This window comes from Megalobrama amblycephala, linkage group LG5 (genome assembly GCF_018812025.1).
Source record: "Megalobrama amblycephala isolate DHTTF-2021 linkage group LG5, ASM1881202v1, whole genome shotgun sequence".
In the NCBI taxonomy this organism is placed as follows: Eukaryota; Metazoa; Chordata; class Actinopteri; order Cypriniformes; family Xenocyprididae; genus Megalobrama; species Megalobrama amblycephala.
This window is the reverse complement of record NC_063048.1, coordinates 25,405,074-25,424,246: the sequence shown is the minus strand read 5'-3', so window position 1 is coordinate 25,424,246 and position 19,173 is coordinate 25,405,074. Positions and strand designations below refer to the sequence as shown.

Here is a 19,173-nt window from a genome sequence, read left to right as displayed (position 1 = left end):
TAGTCATCAGCTTAGCCTAAAACTGTTTTGTAAGTTTAGCATTCCAAATCATAGGACATTTTATGTAATATTTAGCTTGTATAAAGATGTATTGGAGACAGCAAGAATCACTCAGTAACTGTTGTTTTTATTCTCCTAGAATCACTTTATGAATCATGGTTAATTACTCTAATAAATCAATACTCCCAGTTTCTGTTGATTTAAAAAAGTTTGAAAACAACTAAATGGGCAAGGACAACAGAGGGCCTTAGGCCGCGTGTCCACCAAAGCGTTTGTAGCCAGCTGAAACGACTTGCTAAAAAGTGACAGTGATGAGCGCAGTGTTTTATCAGTTGAACATTCTTTCAACTCCCATTGAAAACAATTGGAAAAGTATGCTAGCCACTGGAAAAAAAAAAAACTTTGGTGGACACACAACCTTAGAGTAAAAAAGGTTGAAAACCACTGATCTACATAACATCATACTACATTTTAAGTTTGGTCACGATGAATATATTTCAAATGTAGGCTATGCATCCTGCTAAGTTTGGTTCTGCTTGGAGAAACACATGGCCAGATGTTTCACCACTTTACTTGTCTGAATATTTTAGTTTACAAACAAAAGCTTGGAGCCAATGACATGAGGGTCTGCACTCTTCAGACATGTCACATCAAAATATGCTGGGAGAGAGAGACAGAGAGCAAAGGTAGATGGAAAAAGAGAGAGAGATTGCAACAAAAGACTTTCTTCCAACAGGTTTGTCCTGGATAAGTCTACCAGTATTAGGGCTGAAACGTGCAGAAGCGCTCTGTGGATCTTTCTTGAGAGTGAATAATGCAGCAGGGGCTATACCTGTCCTGCCCCTGAAAAAGACTTCGAGAACTCTCTCATTCACCCCATTTATTCCTGTCCTTTGAGAAATCACCCTTTCAAACCCTGTACCACAAAAATATATTTTAAATCTGTATTAGTGAAATTTTCTCTCAGTAGTTCTGAGATGCAAAGGAAAGACCTTTGCTTTTCCAATTTCTTTGATGTTTGTTCATTTCAGTAGCTTGTGACATGTTTCATTTTCAACCTGACAACATGTTACCCTGCTATGTCAAAACTTGAAGTTCTCAGTCTCTTTCAATCACTCACACGCTCAAAGCTAAGACGCAGAAATATCTTTTTTTCTTCTTTCTTTTATTAGTCAGTAGGATAATATAGGGTACATTTTCTGTTTGTAACACTTTAAAGGGTTTAGTTCACCCAGAAATCATTTACTCATCCTTGTATCATTTCAAAACATGCCTGCAAGGCTTACTTTCTTCCAAGGAGAAATGTTGAAGAATTGTGTTGGCCACTCTTTTCCATATAACGAAAGTGAATCTGGTCTGTCATTTAAAAGCACCAAAAATGATCAGGGAATTCGGCAGGCAAACACAGTCCAGAACACAGACAAAGATCAGGGAATAAACAGTCCACAAGAAAACGCTCAAATCAAGACTTTGCCATGTGTGAGTGTGTGTGACTGGCTTATATAGTCCGGGTAATGTGCTGCAGCTGGGTGTGAGTGATTACTGATTGGATGAGTGAGTGTGGGTGATTGTCAGGGAGGATTCTGGGAATTGGAGTCCGGAAATGGCTGGGAACGTGACAGTGTGATTTATTTGTGGACTATTTTACTTATCTTTTGAAGATTACAAGTGAATAACAAACTAAATTTGGGTCTCTTTCACACGCAAAGCTATTGTATGACTTCACAACAGGGTGCAAGTCAACATTTATGGCCTTTTTTTTTTTGTCGTTTTGGAGATTGAGATTGGGAGCCTGAAAATGTACTTGCATTTTATAGAGTCAATGGTCAGTTCAGTCTTTAACATTTTTTCTTTTGTGTTCCACAGAAGAAAGAAAATATACAGGTTTCACATTCAGCCAGTAAATTTCTTGGAAGCAATGGTTCTCAACCCTTTTGTCTCCAAAACTAAATGTTTTCAGGGTTCATATTTTCTATGACCATTGAATTTACATGCCATTTCCAGCCTTTTTTTTTTTTTTGATTATGGGATTCTATATCACCCCCCCCCCCCCCCCCACACACACACATCATTTTAAGCTATTTTGTAGTCTCATTGGGGGTCCTGACTCTTTGATTGAAAGGGATCCTGCATACTCTTTTAACAACATTTGTTTCTGTCTTTTGTGCCAGTGACATACCTTACTCCCGCGGAAATATCACCTTCAGCATGCTAACACCCGAGCCGAACCTGCGACCGGGCTACAACGACTTCTACAACAGTGCAGCCCTACAGGAGTTTGTGAGAGCCACACATGTGAGAATCCACCTCCACGGCCAGTACCACACCCAAGATGCCACGGTTCCTTTCCGCCATCGCTACTACGCCGTGGACGAGATCACCATCAGCGGCAGGTTCGAGACCGGCAGCACTCCGACACTTGTCAACCCCAATCAAGCATCACCCACACAATCTCCCCTTTTCGCCCCCATAATTAACGCTTCCAGTAACAAACTTTGACATACATTTGTGGACCTTGTTTTAATTTGATTGGCTTTCCGTGTTTGATGAGAAAATCAGTAGGCGGATATGGCAGGATAATTCAGACTTTTTAGGTTCAAGACCAACTGGAGATGGCAGACAAATGATGTTTGCTAGTTTGACACAAGTGGGGGATCTATGACATGTCTGTTATTAGCCGCAGAGAGTAATGCCATGTTTAACACAGATTTTGTCTTCCAGTTAATGGTCTTGTAATTACAGTGGGGATGCCACATTTGGAAATCACTGGCAGGAAAACTTCAGAACTTCTTCTTGGAGGCTATAGGGAGGCAGCTAATCAGTATAAAACGTTCTTCTGCGTCTCTCAAGGATGTCGAATCTGTTCTTTTGTCTCTTCAGAAGCAGAGACATGGTGTTATATCCATGTATACCTTCAGACATTAAACAGCCACTGTTCTTACGACTATGGTAATTATGTCATTATGCAGGCAGCTGTAACTTGGCTCGCTCTCGCTGTGCGAGTATGTCTGAGTGAGCTAGAGAAGGCAGCTTTAATTAAGAGCTAGTTAAACTGGCACAGACGAAATCGAGATTTAGAGACTGTGAAATCTCATCATCCTCTGACATTCAGAGGTGTCCCCCGTCCTCCCCGCCTTTTCTCTCTTTTTTTTTCTTCCTGTACGGTTCTCTTCTTTTGCTCTCTGAGGCATCGCAACAGCTTCGCCAGAGAAACAAAGGCAGAGAGTAAACAGTAGTGGATTCACCCCCTTAGGGAGACTGACAGTTCAAACCCGTGAGAGGCTAAGAAGAGGATGTATGTGTGTTTGGGGACTAAAATGTGCGTAAATTCAGCCTTTGAGGTATTCTGACAGGGTGTCAAGCTGTGTCTGGGAGCATTAGCGTTTGCTTTACGCTCATACCGTAATAACCTCCAGCAATAATGACAGCCCTCTTTCTTTTCCGCTCTCCTACTCTTTTGTTTGCTTGTTAGGTTGTTTGTTTGAGTAACGGAGGTGAAGGGTGCTGCTTTTAGAGGGAGCAGTGTAAAGATGGGTGGATGATAATGTTGAATAAGGGCCCTTGAGAATGAATAATTAAAGCGATGACCTGCAGGTGCGTGTTCCGTCTGATGGAGACCTGTCAGGTCTGCTGTTGTACATTACGATACATCGTTGATATTTCCTCTGGCATTTATAAATGTTGAATGCGAAAGTCCTATTAGCCATGCACAGAGAGAATGAAGGAATGGAAGACTGATAGAGAGATCTAGAGAATGTGAAAAAGAGAGAGAAAGATTTTGTCAGGCACCTTTGATGTTGCTGACCCTGTTGATTTGTTGGAACTTGCTATATATTTTCAAGTGTCCTGAAAAAAAATAAAGTGGAACTAAAAATGATAAATTTGGATTAATAAAAAAAAAAAAAAAAAAAAAGATTATAATTATTTGACATAAAACAGCATGGCTTTTGGTCAACATGAAATCAGTGACTTTTTTTTTTTAGCATTTTCATTTTAATACATTTTAATGTTCTTGATCTTATTATGACAGATTCTACATTACAAAACATTGTCATGTCAATCTTTTGAAAATAGAATATCCAGTATCCCGTCTAAAGTTTTTGTTTTTTGTTTTGCCCTGCCTAAAACAACTTCCCTTTCTGCTGACATCATCAGGTTCTCTTATTTCTCAGCCAATCAATTCCCACTGTATAAAATAATGTCTTGTTTGACTTATTTTTATGTGTAAAATGTAAATATCCTATGTAATTGAGAAATGCGGCACATCATTTGTTGTTCTCACCATTTCATGCTGACTTTATGTAAAAAAAAAAATCATGTACTCTAAAAAATGTTGGGTTAAAAACAACACAAGTTGGGTTGAAAATGGACAAACCCAGCGATTGAAATGGTGACAAATCATATCTGCATAATCTGTATCATCATATCCTGTTTCCTTGATCTTACTCTATTCTTGCTCCCATTAAGGTATTCAAGCAAAACACAGATTTCTGCTTTACCTTGGGAACCAGTTCCACTAGATGCATGAAAAGAACAGAGCTGAAGATTTTCCAGAAAGATGTGGGTTCTAATTGTGTGTTTTTGTCCCCTTAGGTGTGAGTGCCATGGCCACGCAGACAGCTGTGACACTAGTGTGAGTCCGTACCGCTGCGCCTGCCTCCCAGAGAGCCACACACATGGAGCTAATGTGAGTCCCGCAGGGGAGGCCCCCTTTTAATTAACCACTTCCCTTTAATGACGTGCTAGAGTCCTATTTAATGAACAGCACACTCAAAAATAGGCCTTAACGGAATGACAGGAAAAAAGCAGAGAGAGAGAGAGAGAGAGAGAGAGAGAGAGAGAGGACAACAAGAGACAGAGATCATTCCTGCACATCTCCAGTTTCCTAATGAAAAGAGCTAGAAGAAGGGGAAAAAAGAAAGGGGAAGGAAAGAAGGAAGTGGTTTTGTGGCCAGCAATGCTCTAATCGTCCTGTCCCATCAGCCCCTGGGTGTCTTGATGATGAGTCCAGCAAAGGTAATTATATCTCAGGGAAAGCTCTGATGACACGGCTTCAGTACTCACACTTTTAGGAATGCCAGAACTCACCAGTGTTGAGAAGCTACTTTGAAACTGTAGTTTGCCAAGCTAAACATAATTTAAAGTATCTGAACTACAGTTAAGCTGTAGTGGAGACCTAAAATGCCATGAAGGTTTAAAAAAAAATATTTCAATGAACCATTCAAATAAACTGTTCAATAAGATAGATTAGGGTGAACTGATTCACAAGAACGAATCAGACCTTCTGACACTACATATGAGAGAAAGACCATTTAGGGGAGACCATTCGATTTATAGCTTCACCAAAGCTGCTTGTGCAATACAATGTGACATTAAAAGCAGCAATATAGTATTTGATTGCACTAGACAGCCTCTTGTTGGAAAAACAAGCTTTTTTCTGGGCAAGCCACATTGTTTGAAAGCAACAAGTCTGCCACGCTACTAAAAAAATTTAGTTATGTTTAAATGTCCTGTATTTGAAGAACTGCTTTTGGCAATATAGTCTTTTCAGTATTCTCCAAGTTGTCCATTCCTCTCTGGAATCTCCTCATTGTTCTTCCTATTGAGAGTCTGTGCTGTCCAGATCGCTGCATATAATTCTGAACATTGGGAGCAAGTCCCAAGATTAAACTTTTAAACCTGATGTTTGGTGATTTAAATTATTCACCAGATGTCATGCATTATTCAAGGCCAGACACGGCACACTCTCTCTGCTGCTGCTACTGTTGTTGTTTTCACTGAAACAAACAAGGGCCACATCTAACACGTAGATGCTGAAAAGTGTGTGTGTGTGTGTGTGTGTAAATATGGTAAATATGAGTTGTCTCACCGCCCTAAACGCCCCTAGACCCAAACACCTGGCTTCGAGGAGGGACCGCCGCCTGCCCCGGAGCTATCTGCTGTGTTTACTTACTAGCTCTGAGACACAGATCTAGGCTGGCCCTACTAATGTTTGCTTCCTCGTAATATCCCACTCAGAGCCAGTGAAAGTGCTGCTGGGATCTCATTTCTCATCTTCAGTGCACATTGACTGAGATGATTGTCACTCAGGAAAGTAGAGTTGGAGTTCACATGTACTGTATGTGACGTAGGTTATTCATGTCATTCACATTCCACAGAGAACGTTTCAATGTGTCCTGTTAATGCCTCAGCCATGTTCCACTGCATTCATCTCTCAGAAGCCATTCAGACAATGTCTATTAACAAATCTTAATTACCAGCATAGAGAGAAATTAGTACTCTACAACAACACAACACATGGTTTGGTGTAGCAGTGTGAAAGTGGTGACGCTAATAACTGAATACTCGAATGCTCTTCTACACTGTTCACGCTTTCATATAGAGCATTCATATTAGTGATTTAATTTGTCTGAAAGTGAACCTTTTGTGAAAAACCTGAATGAAACGATTTCCAAAATTCATGCACTACAACGAATACTGATTATTTGAGGCCATGTGAGACTTATATTTTTTTGTAAGTACTGAAAATATTAAGTTAAATACTGTTGTTCATCTCTGTTTTCAACTTAGTTATAGAATTTAGTGTGCATTCTAGTTTTTTTTATTTAGTTACCTGGTGCATCACCAGAGGTGTAAAGAGTCCCTGAAAACCTTACCTTACCTTACGGCAAAAATGACTCCATTACAAGTCAACAATTTCAGTACGACTTGAGTAAAAGTCTTAGAGTATCTGATTTTAACAGTGCTTACGTATTTTACTCCTACTGAATGTAGGCTCAATGATGCACTAGTCCTCAACACCTAAGAGACATGCCAGTGAAAAACAAGAAGCAGTTAATTTGTAAGATTGTAAGCGGCTGTAATCATGACCTCATCTCATAAATAAAACACCTGCGATTCAGCAACTACTGAATGGACTACTAATGGACTCGACACCATTTCCAATGAAAAACTGACAACTTATTATGCGTTTTGGCCGTTCATTTACACGACAACGGCATTTGGTGGCCTGAAAACGCAAACTTTTCAAAGCGCAAGTTTTTGAAAACAATTCCGATGTCATCACTGTGTAAACTGCACAAACGCGAATCTATGAAAACTGTGACATCATGCACGTGTATTAAGTGTTTAGTCTATCCACCTTATTTTTCATTGCGGAAGAAAGGTGAATGTTTGATTCTGTGAATGTTTGAGACTTCCAATTTATTAGCCACTATAAGGAAATAATGAGAAGAATATCAAAGTGCAGTAAACTGTAAAATAAGGTGGATAGGCATGCGCGTTTTAGTGTGAGTGCTCTGTAAAAAGAACGTGTATGCTCAGGCACGTAGTCTTTCTTTACAATGTGACATTGCCACCTACTTTCTAGCATGCATAATACAGCGTTTTTAGTCATTTTCATAGATCCATGTGAACAGGGATAGTTTTGAAAACCTCTGTACAAAGAAAAAACTTTTCCATTTTTAGTACATCGTTGTCGTGTAAACGTACCCTAAATATCAGACATATTCACAGTGTTTCAAGATGGAGTTAAGCATAATGAAATGTTAGTGTCCCTTCCACTGTAATACCTGCTGCTACAAAAAAAGTTTCAGTATGATCCCTTTAGTCTTTACTAGATTAACTATAAATGGAGAATGCCATTTTTGGCAATGCATTGCTAAAACCTTGTGTTTTCAAACAGGCTAAAGGTTAACTGTAGGCTCGCTACTGGTGCAGCCACGCGCAGACCTTTCCTGAGGGAGCGTGAAATTAGCCATGGCATTCACAGAGGCCTTTCACACGGGATGAAGGCCCTTTTCCCACTGGAGCCCGACTCCTTGCACACTGGAGACGAATACAAAACACACAATACTTGTGTATTCTGATCTCTGTTCTGTGGTCTTAGTTTATGGATGAAATTCTGGATTTAGATTAGTCTACGTAAATGCATTGTCCATATTGATCAACTTTAGTCAACCACATGAATTATTTGGAAATGGTTCTGTAGTTTTTTGTTTTGTTTTGTTTTTTACTTTTACATTTACATTCCTGTCAGGTATTTTTACACTAATTTGATTGAATAAAATGACTTTTGCCATTTTATTAATACATTACACTTTATTTTAAGATGACATTGTTACAGTGTAAGTACATGAAAAATGTACAGGGTAATATGAATTATCTATATGGTTAAGTTTAAGGTTGGGGTTTGCTTTAAGGTTATTTATCCAAACCATATTATAAACTTTTTGATTATTATTTTATAAAATTGTTTATTCCTCACTAAAAACAAAATATTCAGTCACTCTTCACTCCTGTTCTATATTCATATCTGGGATGAGTTTTTATAGGCTAATTTAAGTATGCCAAAACTGTTGCACCTATATTTTGCTCGCTCTGAAACTACATTCTGTGATATATAAAAATCTAAATCCCTGTAGCATGTAGTCAGACCCCTGATTGGCATAGAGGGCTGTAGTGGCGGGTGGTCTGTGTCTGGCTCTTCTAGCATCCAGCCTGCTGAATTTGCAATTCCCTCCGGGCTCACGGCCCACTACGGCTGCCCAAACAGCAGCCTGACATGGCGAGCCTCTGCCACAGCTTGAGCAGTCACTGGGGACTCCTTTGCTTTTTATAATACATTTTTAATCATTTCATTTGATGCCTCCTGTGTTCTCCGTAATTTGTAATGACTGTTCAGAAAAATCAAATACTTTGCCAATAAAGGCCCAAAAAACTAATTTTTCTCCTCTTGCCTGTCTGTCTCTTTCTTTCGATTATGAGATGTTCGTTCGATGAGAGTGTCCTATTAAAATAGTTCAGTTGTTGAAAGTCACTTATAATAAATGAGCTGATTTTACTCTGTCTTGTACATATGGAAATATTGTGTTATTTGTGACTGTGGGGACTTTCTTATTGAACCTTGAGGTCGCATCTGGATATTGCTGATAAATGTATATGTAGATGATATATGTAGATGTGCTCTGATCTCTTACTCTCTCCAACAGTGCGAGCGTTGCTCTCCTCTCTTCAATGACAAGCCCTTCAGAGCTGGAGATCAGGTACAGGCATACAACTGCCGCCCATGCCAGTGCTACGGCCACGCCTCTTCCTGCCACTACAATGCCAGCCTGGATCCTCAACCTGGAGAGCACTTCAGAGGAGGTGGAGGGGTGTGTGATAACTGTACACATAACACCACAGGTAACAGCATATGAGTTTTTTTCAGAGAACTATTGTAAATTTAATGTAATTTAAATCTGGAAATGTAATTGAAACCTGAAATTTTCAGAATTTTCTGCTTTCAATATATATATATATATATATATATATATATATATATATATATATATATATATTACGGTACATGTATTCATCCCGAACTTTCACGGTACGGACGTCATGGTTCGGTTCATGTAGTCAGACGACAAATACAGTCATTCACTGGCAATCCACATTCCAATCCAGAAGGGGGCACGCGGTAATGCAATGTTGTTTGCTAACCGCCACAACAAGAAAAAGCACAGAAGAAGAACAGACGATCTATGCATAGATATGTTTAAATGTAATCTCTCAACCAGTGTTTCTTTTGCAGAAAGACATAAAACAGCTTGAGAATAATATCTCACGTAGCATTACATTTACCTCAGGCAAGTCATTTAGTGTCCACAGCATGTTAGTTCACTAGAGAAATGAGCATTTCACTAAATATATGCACTATATTAGCTTACATATTCATTATATTTACTTTACCTGTTAGTAATGTCTTAATTGTTTAATATATGTTTAAATACATTTGTCATGAAAATAAGTTAAGTTATACCATTAAAGTCATCCTGCTCTCTAGATGATTATTGAAAAATCCACATCGGTCAACCTCTAAGACCTACCTCTTTCATTTGTTTTATAAAATAATTTTGTATTGTTCCAATATGGTATGAAAACTAGATTTTTTTCTTTATAACAGCTGGAGAAATAGCAGTGATGTGATGAAAGCATCAAAAAGCAGAGCAGAAAAAATCGAAATAATGCATCAGAGCGAAAACAGATGGACATTTAATGAAGTAAATCAGGCCATGCTAACAGGTTCATTGTTTCATATGCTGGGCATCAGGCGCAGTGGCAGGTAGGGATGAAAGAGGACATTAAAATGGACACCTTAGAAAATTACACACTCTCTCCGGACCTCTCCCAAGACTGCAGTTTTTTAATTTGAAATCATAGTCCTATGATATGATTGAATTTTAATAGGTTGACATCAATTTCCCCTCCCCCCACCCATTTCCTTCTACAAGCACACATACACACTCTCTCTTTTTGGGTTTAAAGGCAGGAACTGTGAGCGGTGTCGGAGTCTTTTCTACAGGGAGGTGGGTGCACTCCTGTGGACCAAGGACGTGTGCAAACCATGTGAGTGCCACAGCGCCGGGACCGTCAATGGCAGTTTAGAATGTGAGCCAGTAAGTGTAGACATGCACACACAAACACATTATTCATACAGAATTTTGAACCCCCATCATTTACCAAGTTTATTCCTCGCTTTTTTCATATTTATATTCTTTATTAATTATTTTGATTAACTTAGTAATAATTTCCACAACAAATGAGAGTACTTTCTACAGATTTTTGACTCTGATTCCATATGATCCTACTTATTGATCTGATATTTATGACGTTAAATAACATTCAGAAATTTTGAGGTGCAACGGTACCAGCAAGGCAATCTCTGTGCAAATGCAAAGGAAGACATCCGAGGCTTTGATCCCCGTCTTTGTGACAGACTTGAAAATTGTAGATTCAGATAACGATATTGGCCAATCCCTCTCGAGAGGGTTGCATTGATGTATTGGCTGAGGACTTTAGTATTCACAACAGCATTTATCAGTGTTTTGATCAGTAGGGAGTATGTAAAAGTGTCGTCATGAGAGCCTCTCTCAGGAGAATTCTCCCCACCTTTTCCTTTATCTTAGCATCATGAAAGGCATTTTGGAGGAACAGATCCATGTCAATAGATATACTGGATGACAAATTCAGAATCAATGGCTGGGTCAGCCCCATGTTAGATTGTTACCTTATTTAAATTATCAGAATGATTATTTCCTCACATATGCTAATGACTTTACACTGTTAGTTGAGCTGTTTCTGTTAGGTGCTGGGTAGGGATTGTGGCACATAGTAGAAATTTATGTAGCTTGTGTCTTATGTTTTATCCTGTTAGCATTATTGATAAATTATTCAGGATTTGAGAGTATTTTTATTATGCACAATTTTCCTTTTCCAACAAGAAAAGCTAAATAAATGTAGTTTATTCTGGTACATATTATATCAACAGATAAAATATATACCTGTATACCAGTAGTGTTTAAATCAATGAGGTCATAAAAGAGTATGCATAAAGATGATGATGATAATAATAATAATAATAACTATTGATAATATGATGATATTTTTTTATCTTATAATATGTTTTATATCAAATTATATCATAAGCATTAGCAAAATGTAGTTTAAAATAATTTTAGTAGTATAGCAATTCAAACTGAATCATCGTTCATCTTCGGAACATAAATTAAGATATTTTTGATGAAATGGCTCAGTGAGGCCTCTGTTGCCAGCAATATAATTAACACTTTCAGATGTCCAAAAAGGTACTAAAAACATATTTAAAACAGTTCATGTGACTACAGTGGTTACAACCTTAGTATTATAAAGCAATGAGAATACTTTTTGTGTGCCCAAAAAAACTAAATAATGACTTTTCAAAAATATCTAGTAATGGCTGATTTCAAAACATTGCTTCAGGAAGCTTTACGAAGCTTTTGTTTCGAATCAGTGGTTTGGAACGTGTATCAAACTGGCAAAACTTTCTCTCTCGGAACCACTTATACGAAACAAAAGATTCATAAAGCTTTGAAGCAGTGTTTTGAAATCGGCCATCACTAGATGTTGTTGAAAAGTCGTTATTTTGTTTTGTGGTGCACAAAAAAGTATCCTTGTCGCTTTATAATATTAAGGTTGAACCACTGTACTCACATGAACTGTTTTAAATATGTTTTTAGTATTTTTGGGTAAACTAACCCTTGAAGGACTTTTCCAAAAGTCAACTTGTCATCTTTCCAAAGCATTGGTTTGTTATTGACTTTCATATCAGCACTACGTATCAGAGTTCTGACATATAAAACTTTATTGCTAGTGTGACGGTATAGCTGTTCATGTCAAAAGTATCAAATGTTTCCCCTTATTCATTCAAACAACAGCTGGTACTTTCAGTCAATCCCAAAGAATTGGGATCTGTTTTGTTAAGCTACACAACCCTCTGCACAATGGCAGCTAGTGAGCTCAGGTGTTGTGACCTCTTCTCCCCCATTCTAAACCACTCCGTTCTCTGTAATGGAGATAAAAAGCATCCAGTAGCCCAATAGGGATGGGCGGGGTGGGGGGTAGAGACAGAGCAGAGCTGCCCATCCATGACTCACACACACTCACACTGCCCTGCTCAACTTGACTAATTGGAGCATGGTCACGTGACATTCTCCTTCCTCTGCAGATCGGGGGGCAGTGTAAGTGCAAGCGACATGTGTCTGGCAGACAGTGCAATCAGTGCCAACACGGATTCTACAAGCTGCAGTCGGCGCTGGCTGACGGCTGCCGCGCCTGTAACTGCAATACCGCCGGGACCGTGCAGCCAGATATTACCTGTCACCAGGACTCAGGTCAATGCCAGTGCAAGGCAAACGTAATCGGTACGTATCAAGCAGCATTGCGCCCTCCATCGCTCTTTTGCTTTCTTCTCCCATCCTTCTCTCCCTTTCTCTCCAACTTCTTTTTTCTGTCTCTCAACCTTCCTCTCTGTCTCTCTCTGTTAATTCCCACAAACTTGATAAAATGTACAGAGCAAAAATTAAATACATATAATAAATAGATGGTTGACCTAAAAGCCATGATCTTCATTTTTATCAAAATTAAGATTTATCGTGAAATTTACATGAGAAGGGAAAGGGAAATTTTAGGGTCCAGTGGTATGACAAATTCTATGCCTTTTAATTAATTTGACATCATAAAACAGCAACAATAGTAATGATATTAATCATAATCACGGTATTCTATATATATATATATATATATATATATATATATATATATATATATATAATAGAAATTATTTTTATTAACATATGAAACATACGGTGTTCACTTTACTGTGCTGCATATGTAAATGAATGATGAAATTGTTTACCATCAAGCTTTTTTTTTTTTTTTTGGCAAAGCCCTGTTTTTTCACGAAAATTTATTATGAGCAGCAGCCAAAAGGATTTTTCTTCCAGCTTTTCCAGCCATTCCAGGTCCTTTGCGATAAATCTGTTCCATTTTTTCTTCTTCTTTGTACCTTTGAACCGTTTTCTTATGAAATGCAAAAGAATGTTACTTAGAAGATCATGTGTATTGCTAAGCCTGGATATCAAGGGCCACCTCATTTTAATTTTGTAATTCAATGCCAAGTTGATTATAATAAACTGCCCCTGTCTTCCTTATTTTTCACGCTTCTTACAAGACCTGCTTCTTTGTTTGTAGTTCCCACAGGTATTTTTCAGAAATTAGATTTGATTAAGGCAATTTATTACCTCCAGCGCGTTTGAGGCCAGCCGCAGCTTCATAAGGACAAAATTTATCAAGCGTCCAAAGTACTCTGCGTACACAATGTGCTTTGAAATGTTGATGTATGAGAATATTATGCAGAAAAGCATTACTGATAAAATGTGGGCTGTGCTGGTGCACGTCCCACTCCATGGGTGCACCAACGGGCAGTCAAATGCACATATCACACCGGTTAACCAAATGCACTTCAGTTTAATCAAAAATAATATCTTAAGCTTAAAGATTTACACTTACATATTTTTGCCTGCACTTTGTTCTAAAAGTTAGTCATTAATTTCTTTTTATATTCACAGTTGGACGCCACACAGTTACCGTAGCGTTTTTTCCAACATCTACAAGCCATGAGCACAATGACAAATTGCGGCACCTTTGGCGTGATATTATTGGGGTATTCATCTGTGTCACATTGTGCATTTAACATAATGTTGTAATGAGGTTTAACTGTGGGTAGGGAGCAATATATTAATATCTAAATTCATTAAAGTGGAGCTCTGTAGCGAAATACACAGCAGTGGAGAAGTGTGGAGTTCTCAGTACTTATGGCTGTAAACGGTTTGCCCTGTAGGCGCTGCTCAGCAACATTAGGAATAGATTACCTGTCAGGAATATGTATGGCGTATTCAAATAAGCACCGCACACATTTTAAAAAACTTGATATGATTTGATTCCACGTAGACCACTTTTTAGGGTCTCCAAATGAGCTGTAATTCTTTTTTAGCCTCGTAGTTATTTTTACTTTTTTTCCCTTCCACTGCCTTTCTTGGGTCTTTTAATTTATTTATTTTCCTTTTAGAGAAATTAAGTGTTATGCCCGAGGTGAGTAATTCATCATTGGGAAAGGGGCTCACTTAATGATGACATTACCAATTTCATTTTTTATTCCTTGTGTAATATTTCACTGGTTTATTTATTTGTTTACTATACACTACAGTGTGTTATGAGATGTGGGTTGTGATGTAAAGGCCAAAACCAAATCATTTCAGATGTTAAGGTTGGTGGTTTGTGGATGGTAAGGTGAATAACATTTTTTGAATGCAAGATAAATGAAATGCTGCAATCTGCAAATGAAAGCACAAATGCACATATTTTCTGTTAATAGTGTTATTCACATAAATTGACTTTCACATTTTTGTTAATTTTTTTTTTCACATTTTTGTAATTGTTATTAAATTGTAATATAATGTAATGAAAGTAATGGAAGCCTGTTTCCACCTCAGAGTAATAAAATAAAATAAAATAAAATAAAATAAAATAAAATAAAATAAAATAAAATAAAATAAAATAAAATAAAATAAAATAAAATAAAATAAAATAAAATAAAATAAAATAAAATAAAAGTAAAACTGAAATATAAAGTCACAATATTTTGTGTAAATAGTTTTATTTGGAATTTGCAATTACACTTTAAAAAGAAAGATTTAAAAAATACCTCAAGAATAAACTGGGGAAATACAAAACCATTTTATTCTGAAATTTAATTATTATAATATTTTTCCCCTTGAAAAGGCCAGCAGACATAGTCTGTTGAGTCGTTATTTGACTTTATAAAATCTAAAGATTTACACATTTTAAAGTCACAGTTTTAGTTCTTTAAATTTAATGATGTTTTATTAACAAAGTTCGGGAGGAGCAACGTTCAAATGATCTACCCAATCAGCATAAAAGGAGGCCTATAAATAGGTAGATGACTCACCAATGTTCCTCAACAGTTTTTTCTGCATCCCTCCACCACCCCGTCTCCTCACACTCACCTAGTTACTATCCTAACCAAAGATACGGGGGGAGTACTCTGGGTTCGGGCCCAGTACCATGCTCAGAGCCCTCTCCTCAGACAGCACGGCAAATACGCATTATTTTACACTTACAAAAGTTTTGCCTTGTAAAATTTAGCAAGGCAAAACTTGAAACCTGCTTAAGTTCCCCCTGGGGTCCTAGTTGGGAATAGCACTGATTGCTGTCTCCTCTTTACACTTAGGTCTAACATGTGACCGATGTAACTACGGCTTCAAATTCCTCAATCGCACAGATCCCGACGGCTGCGTTCCCTGCGGCTGCGACCCACGGGGGTCTCTGCACCAGTTCTGTAATCCCTTCACCGGCCAGTGCGAGTGTAAAGATGGTGTGCAAGGCCTCCTCTGTGACACCTGCATTCCTCACTTCTACGGTCTGAATGACAGTGGAGTCTGCCTTCCCTGCGACTGCAGTCTGAACGGATCTGTTTTCGGTACCTCCTGTGATGCGGTATCCGGACAGTGTAAGTGCAAACCTCACACCGAGGGCCGAAGGTGTGACGTGTGCCGGGACGGATACCACAGTCTCGACCGCAGCAATTCTTTGGGCTGTCTGCCTTGCCAGTGCGAGCTCAGAGGCACGGTGAATGGATTAGATGTGTGCGACAAGACCACAGGCCAATGCACATGTAAACACAACGTAGAGGGGCTGCGGTGTAATCGATGCTCCGTTCACACCTACAACCTGAGTTCTGCCAACGCCACACATGGATGTCAACCATGTCAATGTGATCACATGGGCACCGTGCCTGCGACCGTGTGCGACCCTGCTACCGGTCAATGCGTGTGCCTGCCCACGCGCTACGGCCGAGACTGTGGAACCTGTAAACCAGGTTGGTGCTTTCAGACTAATTTGAATATCTTGCAATGTGTGTATTTACAAAGTGTATCAGGTTTTGCAAGCTCATTATACTGTGTTGGCGATGCCAGTGAAGTCATAGCTTTTGTTGTTTACTGTGATTCCAAGCCGTTGCGCATCGCATTTGAAGTGTCTGCGTAAACATCTTTTGAATTACAAAGCACTCTCTTCCTTTCCTTAACTAATGACTCCCTCATATTTTGTTCTTGGCTCCACAAGCTGTTGCATTGTTTTGTTATTCCTTATTCCCTAGATTGTGCCTGGGAATTGAGTGTGTTTGGCAGTCACTTTGGCCGATGGCGTTTAACTAGCATAGCTACAGGCCATTCCTCCATACCCTCAATCAACCCCCTCAGTGGCTGTTGGGCCAGCGCTGGCCTCATGACTCAAGTGCACTTCAGGGGGTGGAAATGTTTGCACTTCCCTTATTCTTTGCAGCATAGTAAGTGCTAGAAGTGCACTGCCAGGGGTCCAAGTGTCAGTGTGGCAGGACCAACTGTACCAGCTGGTCCCTTTGTCTTCGTAATGAAGATTAACCCACACTGTTTCACTGTTTACTGTAAAACCAACTTGCACTTTTTTATGCCAAGCACAGTCTTCCGAGGAAGTTACTCTTCCTTTCGAGAACTGTTGAGATGTGTCCCAATTTGTAATTTGGATAGTTAATATCCTAATGCTGTATTATCCATTAAAAAATTAAATCCTTAAACCCTGCATTTAAACAACGTAGACCAGTTTAGAACAAATTAGAGATTTTTGTAGGCCAACCCAAAAGTTGCAGAATTTGAGCTTGTGTTAACCATTGACCTTAATTTAGGCATTTAACCAAAAACCCAGTCAAAACACCCATTGACTTCAGGATAATGAAACTGAGAGGGCAAAAATGCAAACTTATTTTTGGGTTTTAGGACTCCTGCAGCACTATATGCGTATCTTCCACTTACACTTCCTTTATTTCAACAGAAATAGTCCTCATCAAGCAATTTTCCTCATCAAGAAATTTTATGGGAATTTTTAATTCCAAGAAGGTTTTACAAGAGAAAGGTTTGTTGCTGGCTCAAGACGATTAAATTGCTCATTGCTGGAGGTGACTAGGGTTTTAAGTAGTGTTCCCTAATGAAAAAGAAGTATGCTTCAGCATACTTTTAAAAAGAGTACTTCTTTCAGGAATGATATATTTGAAAAGAATATACTTAAGTGCAAACTGAATTTAATGTTTTCAGACATTTAATTGCATGTTATTTACAGTTAAATGACAATGTATTATAGTTCACATTTATATTAAATGCAATTAGTTGAACTTAAGAGTACATTTTTACCCACTTAAGAAGGACTTAAGTACAGTGTTCTCAATATGTACTGTAATTGTAGTTTAGTAAAATGTAAAAAATATTAACTTTATGCAATATTGAATAACACACTACAGTTAAAATAATAATCAAGTATTTTACATTTGCTTTCGGATGCAAGTCAACATGTCAAAATAAGTGTACTTCTTTAAAGCACAACAAAAGATTATTAAAACATAATAATTTAAAATGCATTTTAAAGTAAAATGTTTAATTGTACATTGTTACAAAGTGCACTTTTTAAATGTGTACTTAAAGGGTTAGTTCACACCCGTAAGACTTTTGTTCATCTTCAGAACACAAATTAGCACTTCCAGGTTCTACGTCAGAACGCCGACTCAGTATTGGCCGGCTCCTGCGTCAGCATCACACACACGTTAACAACTTTGGCCGATAACAAGTCGGCGTTCTGCCGTAGAACCTGGAAGCGCTGAACGTAAAAAGCATACAAAAATGACACAGAAGAGAAGATATTGTCAGATAAAGTCATTATTTTTTTATTTTTGCACACAAAATGTATTTTCATAGCTTCATAAAATTAAGGTTGAACCACTACAGTCACGTGGACTATTTTAACGATGTCTTTAGTACCTTTCTGGACTTTGAGAGTGGTGGTTATATTGCTGTCTATGGACGAGTCATATACCTCTCGGATTTAATAAAAAATATATTAATTTGTGTTCTGAAGATGAACAAAGGTCTTACAGGTGTGGAACGACATTTTTGGGTGAGCTAACCCTTTAAGTTATGGAAGTGTTCTTCCTTTAAGTACCTTTTTATTTCATTATTAATAATATGCAAGTACATTTTTGTTTTTAAATAAACCTAAAATTTGAAGTGCACATTCAATACAAGCACATTAGCCATTCGCGGGTAACCAGTCAATCCAACATGAAAATGCCCAAAACATAGTTTTTTACTGATATCTAGCAATATAGCTTTGTCTTGTTATTTAAGATGTAAGCTTAAGCCATCTTAGCTATGCTATTTTATACAGAAGGGAAACCATGCTCGCCAACATCCACCAATGGGCCTATGCATATGATATGAGGGCACCAAGCTCGCATGTTAACCAGACAAGGATGTACGGCCAACCCTCCCCTAGCTCTTGCCTCCCCACAAATGATGAAATAATGCTGGCGTACCTGCTGCTCACCAAAGCCTCGGCCGCCCATGCCGGCACATAAAGCATGTGTACGGAGAGTGGGGCTGGCAGGAGTAAATTGAAAGCACAGGGAGCGGGGGGAGATCCATTTGTTGGAGGGTGGGGGGACTGATGACTGTGTTTCTGCAGGCCCTCCCCAGGCTCCCCCTCACGAAGCCCCTCTGTCGTATTTCACCGGAGGGGAAGCAGCCTGTGATTGAAACATCTCAAACTCAGCGCCCCCTGTCTGATTGATGCGCGCAGGAGCCTGACGGAGCCCTTGAGATTCAACTTGTACTTTATTCTTAAGAAGATATAGACAGAAAAGTGGACAAGCACTCTTAAAGGAATATTTCACCCAAAAATGAATACCTACTTGATTTTCTCTCTCCT

At 38.5% G+C, this 19,173-nt stretch overlaps 1 protein-coding gene across 1 annotated transcript in view; it reads left to right on the top strand.

Moving 5' to 3' along the window:
- ush2a (Usher syndrome 2A (autosomal recessive, mild)) overlaps window positions 1-19,173 on the top strand; it is a 250,931-nt gene that overhangs the window by 28,258 nt on the left and 203,500 nt on the right. Inside the window, 6 exon segments of the mRNA XM_048191491.1 lie at window positions 2,172-2,393; window positions 4,594-4,687; window positions 8,991-9,186; window positions 10,312-10,442; window positions 12,530-12,725; window positions 15,614-16,261. Of these exon segments, the coding sequence (XP_048047448.1) occupies window positions 2,172-2,393; window positions 4,594-4,687; window positions 8,991-9,186; window positions 10,312-10,442; window positions 12,530-12,725; window positions 15,614-16,261 (1,487 nt within the window).